The sequence below is a fragment of the Anguilla anguilla genome, chromosome 12 (genome assembly GCF_013347855.1).
Source record: "Anguilla anguilla isolate fAngAng1 chromosome 12, fAngAng1.pri, whole genome shotgun sequence".
NCBI classification, from domain to species: Eukaryota; Metazoa; Chordata; class Actinopteri; order Anguilliformes; family Anguillidae; genus Anguilla; species Anguilla anguilla.
In genome coordinates, this window is record NC_049212.1 from 21,372,213 (window position 1) to 21,388,677 (window position 16,465).

Sequence of the window (16,465 nt, forward strand, 5' to 3'; positions counted from 1 at the left end):
TGGATGGTAACCACTTGCCAAAGTGCCAGATTTGCACTTCTTAAAAACATCTGAGTCATGGCCGAGAAGAAAGCAATGATGTAACGTCAATACGATTGTCAGTTACTCAGAAAAGACTGCATGTACTTACATGCCACACTGTAGGTATTGGAGAATGTGTGTTAATCCCTCCTCCCATATTTTCACATCAAATGAGGCCACTACGCATTTGTTACTACTAGTAAACATTGATTTTGTTTAGCTCTCTGGTACTGACAAAATGTGGATTGTATTTACACATTATCTGTATTACATCCCTTTCATGTGATCAAAATTCTCTTGGTATCGTAGACTGTACAATCACCATTGGCACACTGGAAGCTATCAATCTCCCTCTTGCACATATGGCTCATGACGTTTTCATCACAGTTGTAGTTTACTGATTTTGTGTTATACATCCTGTCCGTTTGGTTGCCTTCAACATTACCCTTTCTCAACATTTTTAGTCATCCTGCAGGAAAAGCTTTGGATGAAGATGAACCAGCTTTACTTGGGCATGTGGATGCTATTCTACATAGTATTTCAATGAGCAATCTACTCACTTCTCTCAGTCCAGAGACTTTTTTATTATCAGAAATATTTTCAACATAAAAACAGATGATGACAAAGATTTCATTAAGAGGTACTGTAACACTTGTGTGTGAATGTCTACACACACATTAGCTAGCATATTATTTTGAAGTAATAAAAGTCACTGACCTTCACCATTTTAGCACTGAACAGCACCCCCTGTCAAGCCAAGTCAATCACTTATTGAGTCCCCTCGTTCCAAAGGCACCAATTGCTTCCAAGTCATTTAGTTCTCAACATTCATACCAAATCTGTGTTTCAGGTCACATTCTTTATCATACAAATGTGCATTAAAATGTAAAAGACTGTTTTGGAATGTTAAACAGTTAAAAACTTTCTCTGCTAAGATAAGTAAGTAAACAAGTATTTGAGAGGAAAAAATCCAAGTAACATCATAAATACAAAAGATAATGACGCTGTCAATGAAAGTCTTTGAAGAATCTTCATTCTCACAATGTGCTTTTCATCAAGACATAAAATGGAAAACACAAATGTAGAGAAGGTATGTGTGGTTTAAGAGTTGTGCACAGGCTTTGATGACCATCATGGAGCTCACTGTCACACGATCAACAGTGATAGAACATCCCAGAACATCCCATGTACTGTTTTTTGTTTTTGTCCACACATACAAAAACATTCAACTGTGCTTTCAGAATGTGCAAAAAAACTGAGATATACTTATATACTACCTACTGGATTTACAGTTACATTCTATGTTGCTGCTTTGTTAATCCATGGTCCTCCTTACCAGCCATTACTGTAATTGGGGAATATTCATGGATATCACACTACTCCTTGGCTCCTCATGAGGTAATTGACGGTATTCCATTGCATTTTAAAGTTGAATGTACATATGAAATTAATATTACACCCCAAACAAGAGATGCTAAATCTGTTCAGAGAATTCACATGTGAGTCTGCTTGAGGTAAATTACCATCATTCTTTTTTCAAACACTACTTGAGATATTTTCACTGGAAAAACTATAGAAAACTAAGGATGTTATTATTATTATTATTATTATTATTAGTGGAGCTCCTTGTAAATTTAGCCTAGAGACAAGTTTTTCCCCCAGAATCCAAATCCTAGAATCAGTAAGTAGATGTTCAGCCTTAGTCCTGTTTAACACATCTCCTATTCTGTGTTGTGGCAAAGATGTCAACGCATCACTGAATCCTCATTCTTATGTTATACAATATCCTGTATATATACATAAAATGTTATAATAACTTGTTTATGAATTCTTACGGAAGCTACCACTGTTACGGACAGGTTAAATAGTGTTGCAGTAATGACAAGACTACTCTGGGGTTACTTTGTATCCGACCCCCAAAATCCAGCTGCGTTTATATAAGCTTTTTAGTCTCAAAGTAAGGAACGTTCAGGTTATTTTGGTAAGAGCTTTTCCCTGATAAAATTGGAATAATTTTGTCAAAAAGCAACAATGAAGTGGCCACACCTGCAGAGAGAAACGGGGAAAAAAACATCAATTAAACACTATCCTGTAGTTCACAACAAACACACCAAAGTAACACCGAGCATTTTTGCGTGAACCTCAGTACTGTAATGATGTCACTGACTTGGACGTCACCAGGATGCACGCAACAATTAGTTAAATAACATCTTGCCTATCTTGTTTAACAGGCTATGTCCTGTAAAGTGTTTAGCAAAAAGTGGTCTAAAGTGCCGCGCGTCTTACCCAAAACTGGACCCAGCCAGTAGACAAATGAATATTCCGCGAACGTGTGGCCACTGCAGGAAAACTGGGTCGAGTATGCCAGAGCCGGATTGAACACTGCTCCAGTAACACTTCCTCCTGGAATAGTACCAACAGATCTCCCGCATGAGAAGAAGGCCCGTTATAATACTTTACAAATGATATAATCAAACAGACAGTGATTAGAGACCGATTATTCTGAAACAGGTTATTCACCTTTAAGATATATCCATGAGCAAATAATACCAACTATGATACAAGTAGCAGCCATGGACTTTTAAGTTAACGAGCCCTCGGTCTTCTGTAGCTAGAAAGCGATGTATTTTATTTTAAGTTAAATAGGCTGCATTCCACATGTGCAACGCTGGCGTTGCCCAATGTTATGCGTTAAAACTGTACGTTTGACTACATAAACGTTTGATGTTTGCTAGGCAGTAGAAAATATTACAATAAGAGGACAAACCTGCATAGACCAAGGCGGTGATGACTGCTGCTACGGCATGTGCACGGTATTTTTCGTCTACATGGTACATATGTGTAACTGCGGTTTGTACTACAAAGGCGCAAGATAGCTCCACTGCAGCTCCTTTGGGTAGCGTTGCGTTAATTGGATTTATGCATTTGAATCCGAACAGTTTGTGCCTCATGTGCAAATCAGAGAATCCTAGAGCCCATACGTAAGGTACCATCGTACGGGCCAAAACAGCACCGACAAATTGACAGGCGATCCGTGCAAGGACACACTTGCCGGTGAGGCGCCTGCAGTAAAAGTGCTCGATGGCACTAGAAGGGTTACCAATTGCTCCGTGGAATGTCAATGCGTGAATAACAGAAATAAGGTACGTGAGAGTCAATCCGATCTGCGGCTCGATTCTGCCCACCTCGCCTAGGAGTTTCAGCTCATGGGTGCAGGCACAGAGCTGAAAGGTCGAGATTGTTTCCACCACATAAACACCGTAATCCGTTTTGGCGAGAAGCTTCGTGGCGATCTTCCTTGTAACTTCACTGATAAGCACGAAAAGTGCCAGCAGGAATAGAGAAACTGTGATGTCGGCCATTGCGATGAAAATCCCACCCGTTCTTTTCCAGAAATCTAAAGTGCAACAACTTTATAGTAGCCTACGGAGCCAACTGCCGTACCATCCGCTACTGTTGTGTGCGTTCAACCCCTTCATACGGTATATGGTTCAACCCTTCAGCTGCTAACACTACTACGGGCGTGATCTCAGAGGACACGGAAGTCGCTAGGCTGCTGCACTAGCTTTCTGCATGCAGCTCGACTTTCTACAGTAGGCTATTTCAAATGAAGTGTGTTATTTAGGAGAACCAGTGGAGGGCGCAGAATACAAATCAGAACACGCTGTATCTGTATTTTAGTGGCATATTCTATACTATAAACTTAATTTGGCAACAGTATCGACGAATACAAAATTAGGCTCATTTTGCTTATTTGTTAACCCCTAAAATTTCAATACACATCAATGACTGGACTCAAAAAAAAAACTCAAAATGTGTCAACTTGACAGACAGTAAAATGAGATTAATATAATAATATTGTTTATTTGTTAGTTGTATTATGGTTTTGTTTTTTTTTTGTTTGTAAGAATTCCCTTATCCAGGACAATTTACAGATTATTAAATTTACATTGAAAAGTTCAGCTAGAACCAAGTTAGCAGGTTTGCCATCCAGTCAGGTTGCAGACACTGCCATATATAATGAGAGTGCAAGTTCTTGGTTCTTACAAGTAGCGTTGCAATGTAGCAAGGTACTTAACCTGCATTGCTTCCGTATATATCCAGCCGTATAAATGGATGCAATGTAAATGGTATGTAAACGTTGTGTAAGTCGCTCTGGATAAGAGCGTCTGCTAAAAGCCTGTAATGTACTGTAATGTAAAGGCTTGGTGTAAATATGATCTCACCAAACAGAAAACTACAGCAACAACAGACTACTGAAATTTTTGGTCATACTGTATGCATGGCTCCTTTCTTAAACCTTTGCACCACATGTGCATGATCCACTATTCTATAAATCACACCAGTGGGAATACCATAATACAAAAGTCACACTACTTTACTTTATTCAGTTTATTTTTACAGGGACAGTGCACATTAAGTGAACATACTAAGATAAAAAATAATTTCTTCTTATGGTTCATCTCCTTCTTCTCCTTTATTAATCCAATCCACCACCAGTTTTGAAGGCCACCAATTTCAATATTGTGACTGTTCATGCCCTTGTGGCATTGATCCTGGCTTTTGAGGGACGCTGTCAATTATCATATCCTCCTGAGACTTGGCAGAAAAAGCAATAAGTATTTAAATTCATTGACATAATACAGGCATTTTGATGACAAAAACATGTTGCAGTGAAACTATTTTTTAAAATATTATTTGTTTTAATTGAATGTCCCTTGTGGTGTAGCTTTCAGCATAGTTGAGTGTATGGTTCTTAAGATTAAGCCCAGATACTCATGTCCCTCACAGGGGACAGAATGAATTGCCAGGAAGCAAATAGATAGATCTGTCTGGCAACATCTTAGTGCAAGAGCCATCCTGTGCCTATCCCCCAGGATTGACCCAACGTGATTTCACTCTGCAGCAAGTAGGTATTCGGGTAACCTAATAGCCTTAGCCTCAATAGGCATTATTTCCTGATAAACCTGGCTTTACTCTTATTTGTATTAACAATGATAATGTTCTACTTTGTAATTAATTGCAATGCTATGCATATCATTTACAGAAATTCAGTATAAATTAACATCATTCCATAGCTTGTACAAAAATGTGGTTGTTTTATTGTAATATACAGTAGCAGAAAAGGTGCTGAAAATTGTTTTGGCATTTTAGACATTCAGATAATTATTTTATGTATAATTACTACATTTACGTATAATTACTACTGGATTATTTCTAATGGCGTCCAAACTGGATCTCTGGTACTTTGCAATAATTATTTTCTGCTGATGTGTCACATACATTTTGAAAGATCGTACATTTCAGATGATAAGATTAAAATCACAGGATGTGTCTGCATAAAATAAACTGTGAAACAGTGAATGTTATTGCTTCAGAACAGCGATTGCTTGGTTCTGCAGAGTGGCACAGGTTGTTTGTTGTAAACTTTCATTTTGAAATCAATAATTGTATGCTATTGGTTGTCTTATTTTGCCAGTAGGTTAGTATGCACTTATTGATAATACGAGTTTAGTACATAAGATAAAATTTTGTATTTTCATTTTTCTAAACTTTTGGCTAGTTTATGTATGTTGACTGCTTAAATGTAAAATAAATAAATAAATAAAAAATCATTAAGAATCAAGCACAATTCCCTAAATATATAAACTACATTAGAAATCATAATGAACTATAGTATATCATTCAACTAAACACACCTGTTTGTGTCCTTTGAGTCTTCACCTTGATGTTATCAAGTTAGAGTACATTAATTTACTCAACGACCATGTTTTTCAACCATTATAGCCTTATGGATATCACTTGTAAAAGGATAAGTAAAGCATTTTGTATGTAAAAATCATGATATTTCCATATATGGTTGGACATGGATGGCACAGGATGGTACATTTTTACTCAGGGACACAGTTTTTTTAAAGAGAGACTGCTCTGCTTGTAACAAAACCTAAATAGCCCTGCAGATGTCAGTGTAGCACTTACCATAAATCCCAAGCCACTTTAGTCACTTCCAGAAAGGATGTGCTCAGGTTACATTAAAAAGGAGAGAAGCAACCTGTGAAAAACCACTTCTTCAACAAATGAGAAATAGTTGCTTCATAACACTAAATGTGGTTGTGGATATTTCCTAAACCTGCATCTAAATGGCGTTTTATTGTAATATTAAACATTTATTATTAATTCTTAGTTTTTTCTTTGTTCTTATATTTTAATTAAGCTCATTATGCTTAGTGTGTGTATTTTGAGCTGCAAATCTATTTAAAAATACATAAATTCCCAAGATACAACTCTGAATGGAAGGATATTATAAAAAAATAGACCTGTCGGCTCGATTAAGGTTACGTCATTTTACCACTCTCAAATATGCTCTATAAAAATGACGTAGCTTAGATAACGTCACCATCTGCCGGCCATGTCTCCATACAGAACTGAGTGGCAACATTGAATCTGCCTCAACGGGGTCCGCCTTTGCTGGTGCAGTGTCCGCCTTCCATGCAAGACAGACTGCGAACGAAAGCAATTGCTGAAAGGTAGATTTTGGGAGTGACCACTTACATATTGGCAGAATGCTTGGTGGGCGGGCGTTGCTATGTAGCAGTTTCGTATGTGCCTGACAATAGCCGGAGACAGACAAGTTTGTAAGGAAGAAAAGAGGGTTCGGTAAGGCAGCAGTACGTATGTCGTGTGCATGAGTGAGCAAGAGTGGGAATAGGACTGGGGATTTCTGCATCAGAACAACAAGAGGTGAGTGCTTGAACGTGAGACTGCTAATTTTCATGTTGCCATTTGAAGACCGGTAGCTGCGTGTGCTGTCTATCCTTTTGAAGCGTTTGCGAGAAAGCTGGTGTAAGTGCTGTATGCAACGGTCTGTGTGAGAAAGGCGAGCGTGCCCATGCTATGCGAGTAGGCAGTGCAACACTGAAACAGTAGGCTTTGGGAGAGATAGCCTTATGTATTCATATGTGGTTCTGCCGTCTTCAAGTTTTGTCTGGGTGATGTCTTTTTAATACTTAACTCACCATTTCAGCGTGCAAATTCCCCGAATTTATATTTCCAAGCATAGGCTGTGAATATAGCCTAATTGCAGCTATGTCCATTCCATGAATTATAAGAAAAAAACTGTCATTGTCTGTCTATGCATAGGTCGTTTCGCGGAATATAAATCACAAACATGTTTGAATAGATCAGTTTGTCATCTTGGTGCCTTTGTCAAGACAAGCAAGCATGCTAGCTAGTGAACAAACGGATGCCAATTAGAACATTAAATAGAATGTTGTTCCATTAGGCTACAGATAAACTCAAAATAGCTGTGAATTTAAATGAAACTGGTTTCAGTTTTCCTTACGATCCTGACGCTATAAAAAACGTTTTTTATTCACTCATAGCCTGCTTAGTTCATATTTATTTAATCATTATTTTAATATGCTGTTTACTTAAATCTGGCTTACTATGGTGCCTCAATTAACTCTGGTGCCATTGTTTACGAAAATCTTTAGTTTTTGGAGTTAGCCTCTTATTTTCGTGATTGATGCAGATTTTCTTGACTTTATTATAAAGACAAAATGTGTGGGTTATATATGTCGTAGCCTTCTACTGTATTTAGTTGCTTTTTTTGTGGTGGATCTGTTCAGCGATCACTTAAATAGCTATCTTGCATTTACACCAGGGAAGGAGTAGGCTACTGTAACCCCTCGCTAGTTGTATACGTCTCGGGGTTTCGGCTGGAACCCCATCTCTGTTTAGCAAAGGGTGACTGCACTCTAGCAACGAGCTGAGATGGGACTCATTGCGATCCGCTTTCTTCGATATAGGCCAGCCTGTGTAGAATATAAGCTAGCCTGCATCAAAATAGAATGCTGTTGTTGGGGTCTAAGTAAATAGGCTATTAACAGTTGAAACGTTTTTATTGTTTATTTATTTTTGGTATTCAAAACATTTTTGTTTTATAAAATATCCACAATAAATAAGTGGTAGTCCGTATCATATTAGTTGGGATAGCTGATGCTTTTTATTGACTTTGAAATTGTATGCACGTCATTGTCTGGTCAGGAAAGATAAACTAGGAAGGAAGCTTGAAACTGTGAAGCAAATTGATAAAAGAAAATAAGCTGACGGATCTAATTGAACCAAAATGTGGCAGTATTTTTAAATGGTAGTCCAAATGAGAATCGTTGCCTAATGGCTGTCAATTTCATAAGTACATTACATTACATTACATTACATTACATTCATTTGGCAGACGCTTTTATCCAAAGCGACGTACAAGAAGTGCATTTTCATGATCAGCTAGTAGACAGCTGTGAAACGATCATAATCAAGATAACAAAGTCGTACTATTGTAATAGGCAACGACACAATTATGGAAAAATTTTAGAACAAGAATAGGGGTTGTTGTTTGTAAAGCACGTTTCACCATATCATACCTTAACTTTTAAGTTTTATGAGTGCAGTTAAGTAGACGTACCATGACCTCTGAGCCCAATAAAATCACCATCAAACAAATTTCTACCAGAGCAACATGTTGCGTGTTACAGATTGTTGCCCTTGGAGATCAAATGCATTATCCCTATGCAGGGGGAATATATATATATCAAATATTTTTCTGCAGTGTCAGCAAAACCTTAGTGTAGGAAAGTAGCCTATTAGGGTTCAAGAAACCAAGAAGTAATTCAACTCCCTAAAAATGCAGATTTTAGCATTTGGGTGTGTCCATTTTTTAAATTTGATTTCCAACTGCCAGGGTTTAGAATTTTTGAAGTTGGACTAAAGTTTCCATTTAATTACACCCTTTGTAGCATTGTGGTACTTTATGTTGTCAGATGCAGAATAAGCACTTTTGCACTGGCACCAGCAGTCATACTTTTGGTTTTCACGAAGTGCTTGTCAGTGGTGAGAATAAGTAGTATGCTAGGTACGAAATGAAGGATTACCCAGAAGTATAAGCAGACCCTTTTGACTTTTTGGATGGTTTTCCATTGAGTTTGACTCTTAGACAAATCCACCCAGTCATTGTTATGCAAAAAGCTTTCCGTCTAATCGTGCCTTTGCATGTGTTTGCCCATTGTGTGCTCTGATGTGTGCCAGTTGATGTTTTCTTGGTGAAGGCAAAAGTATATAATGTTATGCCGGTATTTCATGCCCACTCGGTTAACATGGTTGTCTCTGGTCCAGGAGACATAACCTGTGTGTGCTTTATTGGGTCTCTGATTAGTTCAGTGTTATGGACTGTTGCACTACTGTTCTGTGATACACAGTGTGTGCGTTACCAAGATCAATGTGTGCGATTGCTGTTTCCCTCTCCGTACAGTATGTGGTATGGTCGGGGTTTCCCTCTCTGTATGTGATATGATAGGTCTTCCCCTATCTGTGTGTGATGTGATAGGTATTTCCCTCTCTATATGTGATGTTATTGGCGCTGACCTCTCTTTGAGTGATGTGATAGCTGTTTCTCTGTTTCTCTCTCTGTGTGATGTGATGGGCATTTCCCTCTGTACGTGTGATGTGAGTGACTGAAAATTTCATAATGGGCCATTCAAAAGAGATATACTACAGTCCAGGGATTGTTGGGGGGGGGGGGGGGGGGTCAGTCCCACAGCTATAACTGACCATATGGTTACAGTTTTCCTGCTATAGTTCCACCGAACCACAGCACAGGGGGACAAGATCCACTCTCCAGGTGTATACTTGGCTGAGTGTCAGAGACCTTTTCATCTTGTAGACCATCTGAGCAGAGAATAGAGAGAGATGTGGTCGGTCATTTTTCTCTTCGCCAAAACTGACAAAACATTGACATTTACGGTTTGTCTATTGGATTGTCATCAGCTGAGAAATGCAACTGTTCACAAATAGAACTGGAAACATTTGGTGTGATTAGGGAACACATTGGCTTTTTAATACCTCACAGAGCTAGGAGATTGTGTTGTTTGTAGTGTCAAATCTTTGAGAGGGGGCATTTAGTGTTGATTTTAAACACGGTTGGAAGCCCCGTTATAATTTTTTGCCATGCCATGACGTGCGGACAGGTCTTGTTCGTTGTTTGAGACGCTGCTGGTGTTGGAGCAGACTGCATTGGCACCGGTGCGTATGCATTGCATTGCCATGTGCGGTGGTGTGTGCTTTTGTACAGGAGTGAGGGAGCATGCCAGTTCTGTGTTGCTTACTCACAGCTTCTAGACAGGGGTGTGTGTGATGTCACGGCATATGGGCACAATATTGTGCAGTATTTTGTAAATATTGGCGCTCCTTGAATAACCAATGGAAACCGCAGGTTTACACTGTCGGGCCATCTGGTGGTCTAAAGGACAGACACAGGCATTGAGAGACAACAGGCACATTTTGAATTGAACTTATATGATTTTGACTAAGATGGGAGGGAATGTATTGGGGGGGGGGGGTGAAATCATCTTTAATTATCTCTAACCAGGTGCCTTTTGTAATTTCTATTAAGTTCTTTTAAGGTGCTTCCGATGAAGAATTGTCATTCTTCTCAAAACGACTGAATGTTTGGAAACCACAGTGGGATGTGGGATGGTCTCTTGCTTATGGCTGGCATTACGCAACGTGTGTCAGATTGCATCAGCATCTCCCCTTTTTTCATGGTGCCTTTTTAAATGAACGAAATAAGTGCGTGCACGTGCTCCAGATAACCCTCGCTTCCCAAGCTCCTGCGTCTTCCAGTTGCGTGTCCCGTGTCCCGTGTAATCTCCCGTCGTCAGTCCTACCCTGAACCGTGGAGCGGACGCTGGACCGCGTGGCCAGTGAAGCAACTATAATTCTATCAGCTATAAATAACTTTCTCTGCAGTCCCCACCTCCCCGGGGATGGAAGAATTAGTGTTAACACATCAGATTTGGGGAAAAAGTGGGTGGCAACAGAAAACTAAGAAATTTCCTATAGAAACACAATCTGGTCTACTCCCTTGCATTAAAAATAGTATTTGTGTATGATAATATTATCAATGCGGTGGATTGAAATGCCCATCACACCCATAGAAACGGAATCTAATTTACTCTCTCAGATATTCCTTCAGTTTCCATCTGAGATGGTTTTATTGGGGTCTCGTCCCCACAAAAGAGAGAGGCCCCACTCCCAGCCACCTTCTTAATTGAAAGTGAACCCCTGTCTCTCTTAAGATCACCCGTCCGCTGTCGCTTGAGGTCCTGGAGCACACCGGAGCAGCGTGCTTCTGTGGCCGTGGAAGGTGGTCAGACGGGCTTTTGTTCGACTGTTAAGGAAGTCTTGAGCGTGAAGAGGTTTGAAATGACGGTTATCTCCGATTTAAGAGCGGATGGGATTGTGGGGCATGTAGGCACCTCTAGCCATGTTTAAGTTCACAGCGCACGCTTCGGCGGGGCTTGCCGTATGACACGGGCGGTTGTGTAATCCAGCAGCGCCTGCAGACGCCTAATTGGAGGATTACACGTCTGACCTGCAGGGTGATTCTGCGCGCTGGTCGGTGTGTGCCTGAGGAGGCACACCGAGAGCAAGCAAACCAGATCCAGGCCAGCGCTACTCTCTCGTTATCAGTGTTACAGCAGGTGCTGACCAATTGAAAATAAATTGGCCTATTGCTCTTATTTCATAAATCCCTGGCTTTTAATTTGACTTACATTTTTAGGTCGAGAAACTGTATCCTCTGCTTGTATTAGCAGATTTGTGGATGCTGTATATGTGACACACTATTACAGAAACTACTACATTCAAGTATGCAGGCTCATGCTGTACTGTGCTCATTCTGTAATAGGTCTGGTACACTTAACCCACCAGTAGTTCTTCAGAATTTATCAGAACTGTTTCATCACATGGAATGAGGTGCACTTAGGTGCAGGAGAGTGTTCACCTTGACCTAATTTGCAGTTGCTTTCTGCGTAAATGTCTCGCAGTGTGCAATAGGTAGCAATCCACACAGACCCTGTGGGCTTAACACCTCAATGCTTAAAAGTTCAGAGGATGGCTTAGTAGGCAGCAACTCACACAAAGATAGCATTTGTTGCTGTTATCTTAATTGCACATCTATGCCTACCTCATGACTCTGTGTTTAGCTTCCCACATGGAAGAACGCGTGGGCTCGACGGCGGTGGGTGCTGTTACAAGGAGGTTTTCCTGAATGCTAGGGTGTGAAATGACCTTTGACCCTCACCACCTTGGTGTGTAGTTATTTGCCATGGAGGGGAACGCGCTGCTTGCGATTTGTCTGTGCCTACATAATGCAAACGGCTGAATGCAGCAGGCCCAGCAGTGACTGGAGGCGGTCTGCTATGGTCTGCTAAGCAGCCGAATGTAGGCGTCACTGTTTATGGCTGTGGTTGAACTGGCTGTGGTTGTCTGGCTGGAGCTTTCTCTCCTTTCTTTGGAGACTCTGTGCTCTTGCGTGCCCTCTGGGAGTGAGCGGTCACACTTAGCGGACCCCCCCAGCAGAGTCTCGGTGAGGGAGCGTTCCGCGCATGTGTTTGGTGTAAACATGGAGGCCCCCTGGACTAAGCAGGGGAGAGGTGGTGCTGCCTGCTGACTGGCCACCATGGGAGGTGGGAGGTAAGAGAGGAGATGTGGGAGAAAGGGTGGAGAGAAAGACGGACAGTAGGAGGAAGTAGGGATGAAGGGATTTGGACTGGCTTAAGAGATGGGAAGATGTGAACGGAGAGGAAGAAAGAGATGAAAGACTGATTTTGGACAGGAGGAAGGGAGGGGCAGAGCGATGGCACCACAGTGGGTACAGGAGGAGTCCTTTGTTTCGTCATCGTCCAGCATTAGAACAGTTTCAACCTCCATGATTAGACGTCTTGCTTCTTCTCAACCTTTCATTCTCTCGTCTTCTCTCCCCTTCCCTTCTCTCTTTCTTTACATTTTTTGGTCTTGTCTTCCCTCTCTTCTTCCGGCCTTCTTTTGCTCTACCAGCTCTGAACTGCATGTCTAACTCAGTGCGAGAGCCAACCTGTACTCAGAGGATCAATGACAGGGTGCAGTGCTGTTTGCAAACATTGTTGCTATCATTCTGTTTTGTTCAGATGATGATACCATTTTGCTCTCTTTTTTAAATCATTAAGCTTGGCATGTGACTTTGTACCATCTGAAGTTGTGTCAGCGGGATAGCGCCACCTGATTTCGGATACATCCCCGTCTTCCCTTCCTGTTTCCGCGTTCGCTGAGTGCGCTCTGGCGGACCCTCCCCTCAGCTGGCCGCACGCCGCTCCACCGCGGGTCTCTGTGCTTCAGTACAGGAAGCAGAAGAGGATTATGGCTCCACCGCAACCGACTCGCCCGCTGCTTCTGCCCCTGTTAATGATTATGACCTTAGGGGAGCGGTTTCAGAGTGAGCGCATGCATCCCCTGCCTTTAGGTGCGATGAGTGAGTTTAGTTAGTTGTGTGGAGCGGTTGTGTTCTTCGCGTGAGAAAGTGCGTCACTGTCAACACTTCAGCATCAATCAGGACAGTTACCTGGTCTGCTGTTTGGGAGATTGGGATACGTGTTCCACTCTGATAATGCAGATATTTTGGTTTTATTGTTTTCCTGTACCTGAAATAAGGTTGTGTCTTCAATATAGGAATATTTCTCTGGAGATGTATCACTCCTTCTCTCCGGTTCCCTCTTTGGGGGTGGGGGGGGGGGATGTTTTTGGGACAATGTCTGCATTGCCCAAGAATTGGAAAATCATTACTAAAGCTAACCGAGTATCTGGGGCTAATGCGTTCATACCCACTTAAATGGCTTTTCAAAGCGAGTTGCTAGCTCATAGATCAACATTGGAGATTCAGGTTATTGAACATGCAGTTTGCATATATTAAGTGGTGTTGCTTTTCCATTTATTCCATTACATTATTACTTTACACTGTTCACCTTCAAGGCCATCATTCAGGCTCTTTGATTGATTATAATGTAAATTGTAATTATTTGTGCTGATAGATTTGTTTGTGTGCAGTGTGCAACAGTGGTGTACCCCACACCCTCTGCCTTTTTGTTTTCAAATTATTAGTTTTTATTTTTTACACAGTGACCAAGCTATATGGCCCACTGCTGTTCGTATATGCAGAAACAATAAAAGGCAGAACGTTCTGGACCACAGGCCTGAAAGCCCTTTTCTGGACCCACTGTGGATTGGATCCCTTGCCCTGACTGGGGCCGAGACCCGGTGTGGGCTGGGCAGAACCCTCGGCCGGACGGACCCAGGTGGTTCTGGGTAATGAACCACATGCTTGTTAACGAAGTCGCAGAATGCAGGAGCTTTGTCTAAGTGTCAGCAACTTGGCGTCGCTTCCCCGTTTGCCTCCCGGACACCCCATTAATCAGAGGGGTTCCAGCGCGCCCTGCTTTTTGTCCCTCCCACATGCAAGTCTGACAGAGCTCCCTGCTGCATTGTTGCGAATGTCTTGATCCTCTTGCTCCGTCCACTCCAGTCCTCTCCTCTGCTCTTGGGCAGATTTGATCCTTTTTAAGCCCCTGTACTCCATACCGTCCATTTCCTGTGTACAAACAATAGAAGTGTTCATGTCCATTAAGTTAGACTGCCTTTTGGATGTTTGATCAGAGCGTGACATCGCAGGTTCATCTGGTTAAATGGTGTAGGTTACATGAGATGTAGGGAAGATGTAAAAGTGTATCCTTAAATTGTAAATTCTTGAAACATCTGGAATTTAGATGAGGAAATTCAGACTGATGCATGTTGTGCCCTGAGAAATTCAGATTTGTTTCCCTGAATTGAAGTGTCTTGTTGGGATAAAAAAATAGAAGTAAAACTGTACAAGTGCAGACGAATTTGGTGGTCAGATTTCATATTGATTTTATCACATTTCAAACTTGATTTAGGATGTTTTTCAGGGCAGCATGACAGTTTCAGGAAGGGGGGAGGCTTTGGGCCCAGTGGAGCAATAAAGCGGTCCCTGAGACCGCGACACTTGAGTAGGGCTCCCTCCCCCCCACCCCCCGCCCCCCCGCCAGCTCTACCTGATACCCCAGCAGACCGCGCATGAGCCGAAAGAGATCCGCTCTGCACAGCCTTGCATGAATAATGGAAGGCTCTATTCTACCACCGGCAGGGCATTGTCTCCTCCCGCCCGCTCTCAGAAGAAAGGAAAAAGTTCACAGCAAGGGAAGGTATGAGAATTTGTCGGGGGCGGATGGATGAATAAATGACCACAAAAAAGGGGGAAAAATGTGCATGTGATGTTTTGTGGCTCCGTCGCCATCGAGGCTAGAAGGGTGGTTGTGAGAGGCGGAAAAACTTCAAAAGACTCGGGCGTGAGTGAGAAGGACGTGGTGGGCCATGAAGAAGCAGCCATGATATGCTGTTGTTGAATTAAAATTTAATGCAATACTTATCTCCTTTCCAAAATTGAACAGGGAAGAGGAAGAGCTAAACTGTTGCAGAGCCTAGGTGTTAGGCTGAGTAGAGCCCAATAAGTTGTCTTTCACCATCTTTAAAAGGTGCTTGAAAGCTTGTCCAGGACTTTGGTGTCTGCATTATTGAAATTGCCTGACGCCATGCCTGAGTCCGAGATTTATTTCTGTCCTTTGCTCTTAAGTTTGCATTAACTGCAGGTCATTAAGCACTATTAAGCAGGGAGAATCCAGGCTGGCTGAGCGTTGGATAGTGCAATGCATTGTGGGAGTAAATATTGCTGTCAATGTATGAGGGACCGTCTGAGGAGGAGGAAGATAAAAACTAATCTTTAGCTTTGGCTCTGTCTCTCTCTTGTTCTCCTCCCTCCATCTCCATCTCTTTTTGAGTGAGACAGTTTCCTAGATACTTAGCACTTCCTGTGAACTTGCAGTCAATTGCCTTGTCAGAAAAAGGAGAGGTGATTCAAAACTTTGGACAGATGTTTTTAAAAATGGTTTGTTTTACACCCAAAGTGTCTTTGTTGGTGTGATTCTAACAGCTTGGAGCAGCTAGGGGAAACTGTTTTAATCCTGTGAATATTACTAATGGAGCTGGTGGGTTTCTTTTGGGATTTTTTATTGTTGGAAGGTTCTGTGCACTTTATTGATTTTTTCAACTGTCCTGTCTTCAAAAGGAAGAGGGCAGTGTGTGATCCAATGAGGAAACTGAGAGCCATCTTGCGCTATGAAAGCAAAGCAATCGTAGCCCAGTTCATGTTCTGACGAGTTCTGCCTAAGTGGGCACTGAAAAGTTAGCAGACCTCTCTTTTGTCTCCTTTAAAAATGTGATTATGCCAGTTTGGAGCTCTGCACGAAGGCTATGACTTTGAGACAGTCTAGAATCTGTCTCCCGTAGTGGCAGCTTTCGAGCTCTGTGGCTATGCTAGCCAGTTCCTTTGAAGCTTCCTTCGACGTGGCCTGGCTTTGAGGAGCTCACCGGTGTGGGTCCTCCTCGTTTCTTTGAACCGGAGCGGTGTTCACTGGGGGGAGAGCTCTAATGAAGTCTGAAGTGTCGAAGGGGCGGGGTCACCATCTCTTCGAGCGTGGAATGAAACGGGATAGGCCGAGGCGGC

At 41.9% G+C, this 16,465-nt stretch overlaps 2 protein-coding genes across 3 annotated transcripts in view; one reads left to right on the forward strand and one right to left on the reverse strand.

Annotated features, from left to right (window-relative positions):
* Positions 1 to 584: 584 nt before the first annotated feature.
* On the reverse strand, positions 585 to 3,600 carry aqp11 (aquaporin 11). The gene is made up of 3 exons (XM_035384211.1): positions 2,789 to 3,600; positions 2,308 to 2,424; positions 585 to 2,067 (listed from the first exon to the last, which is right to left on the reverse strand). The coding sequence occupies exons 1-3, from the start codon at positions 3,381 to 3,383 to the stop codon at positions 1,955 to 1,957; spliced, it is 825 nt and encodes a 274-aa protein (XP_035240102.1). The 5' UTR covers positions 3,384 to 3,600; the 3' UTR covers positions 585 to 1,954.
* A 2,841-nt stretch (positions 3,601 to 6,441) lies between these two features.
* pak1 (p21 protein (Cdc42/Rac)-activated kinase 1) overlaps positions 6,442 to 16,465 on the forward strand; it is a 44,622-nt gene continuing 34,598 nt past the window's right edge. The window contains exon 1 of one of the 2 annotated variants that reach the window (XM_035386329.1): positions 6,442 to 6,548. The gene's annotated coding sequence lies outside the window, so the exon portion shown is untranslated. Of the gene's footprint in view, positions 6,549 to 6,587; positions 6,763 to 16,465 lie in introns of those variants that run through there. The other variant, XM_035386328.1, reaches the window with a different exon arrangement.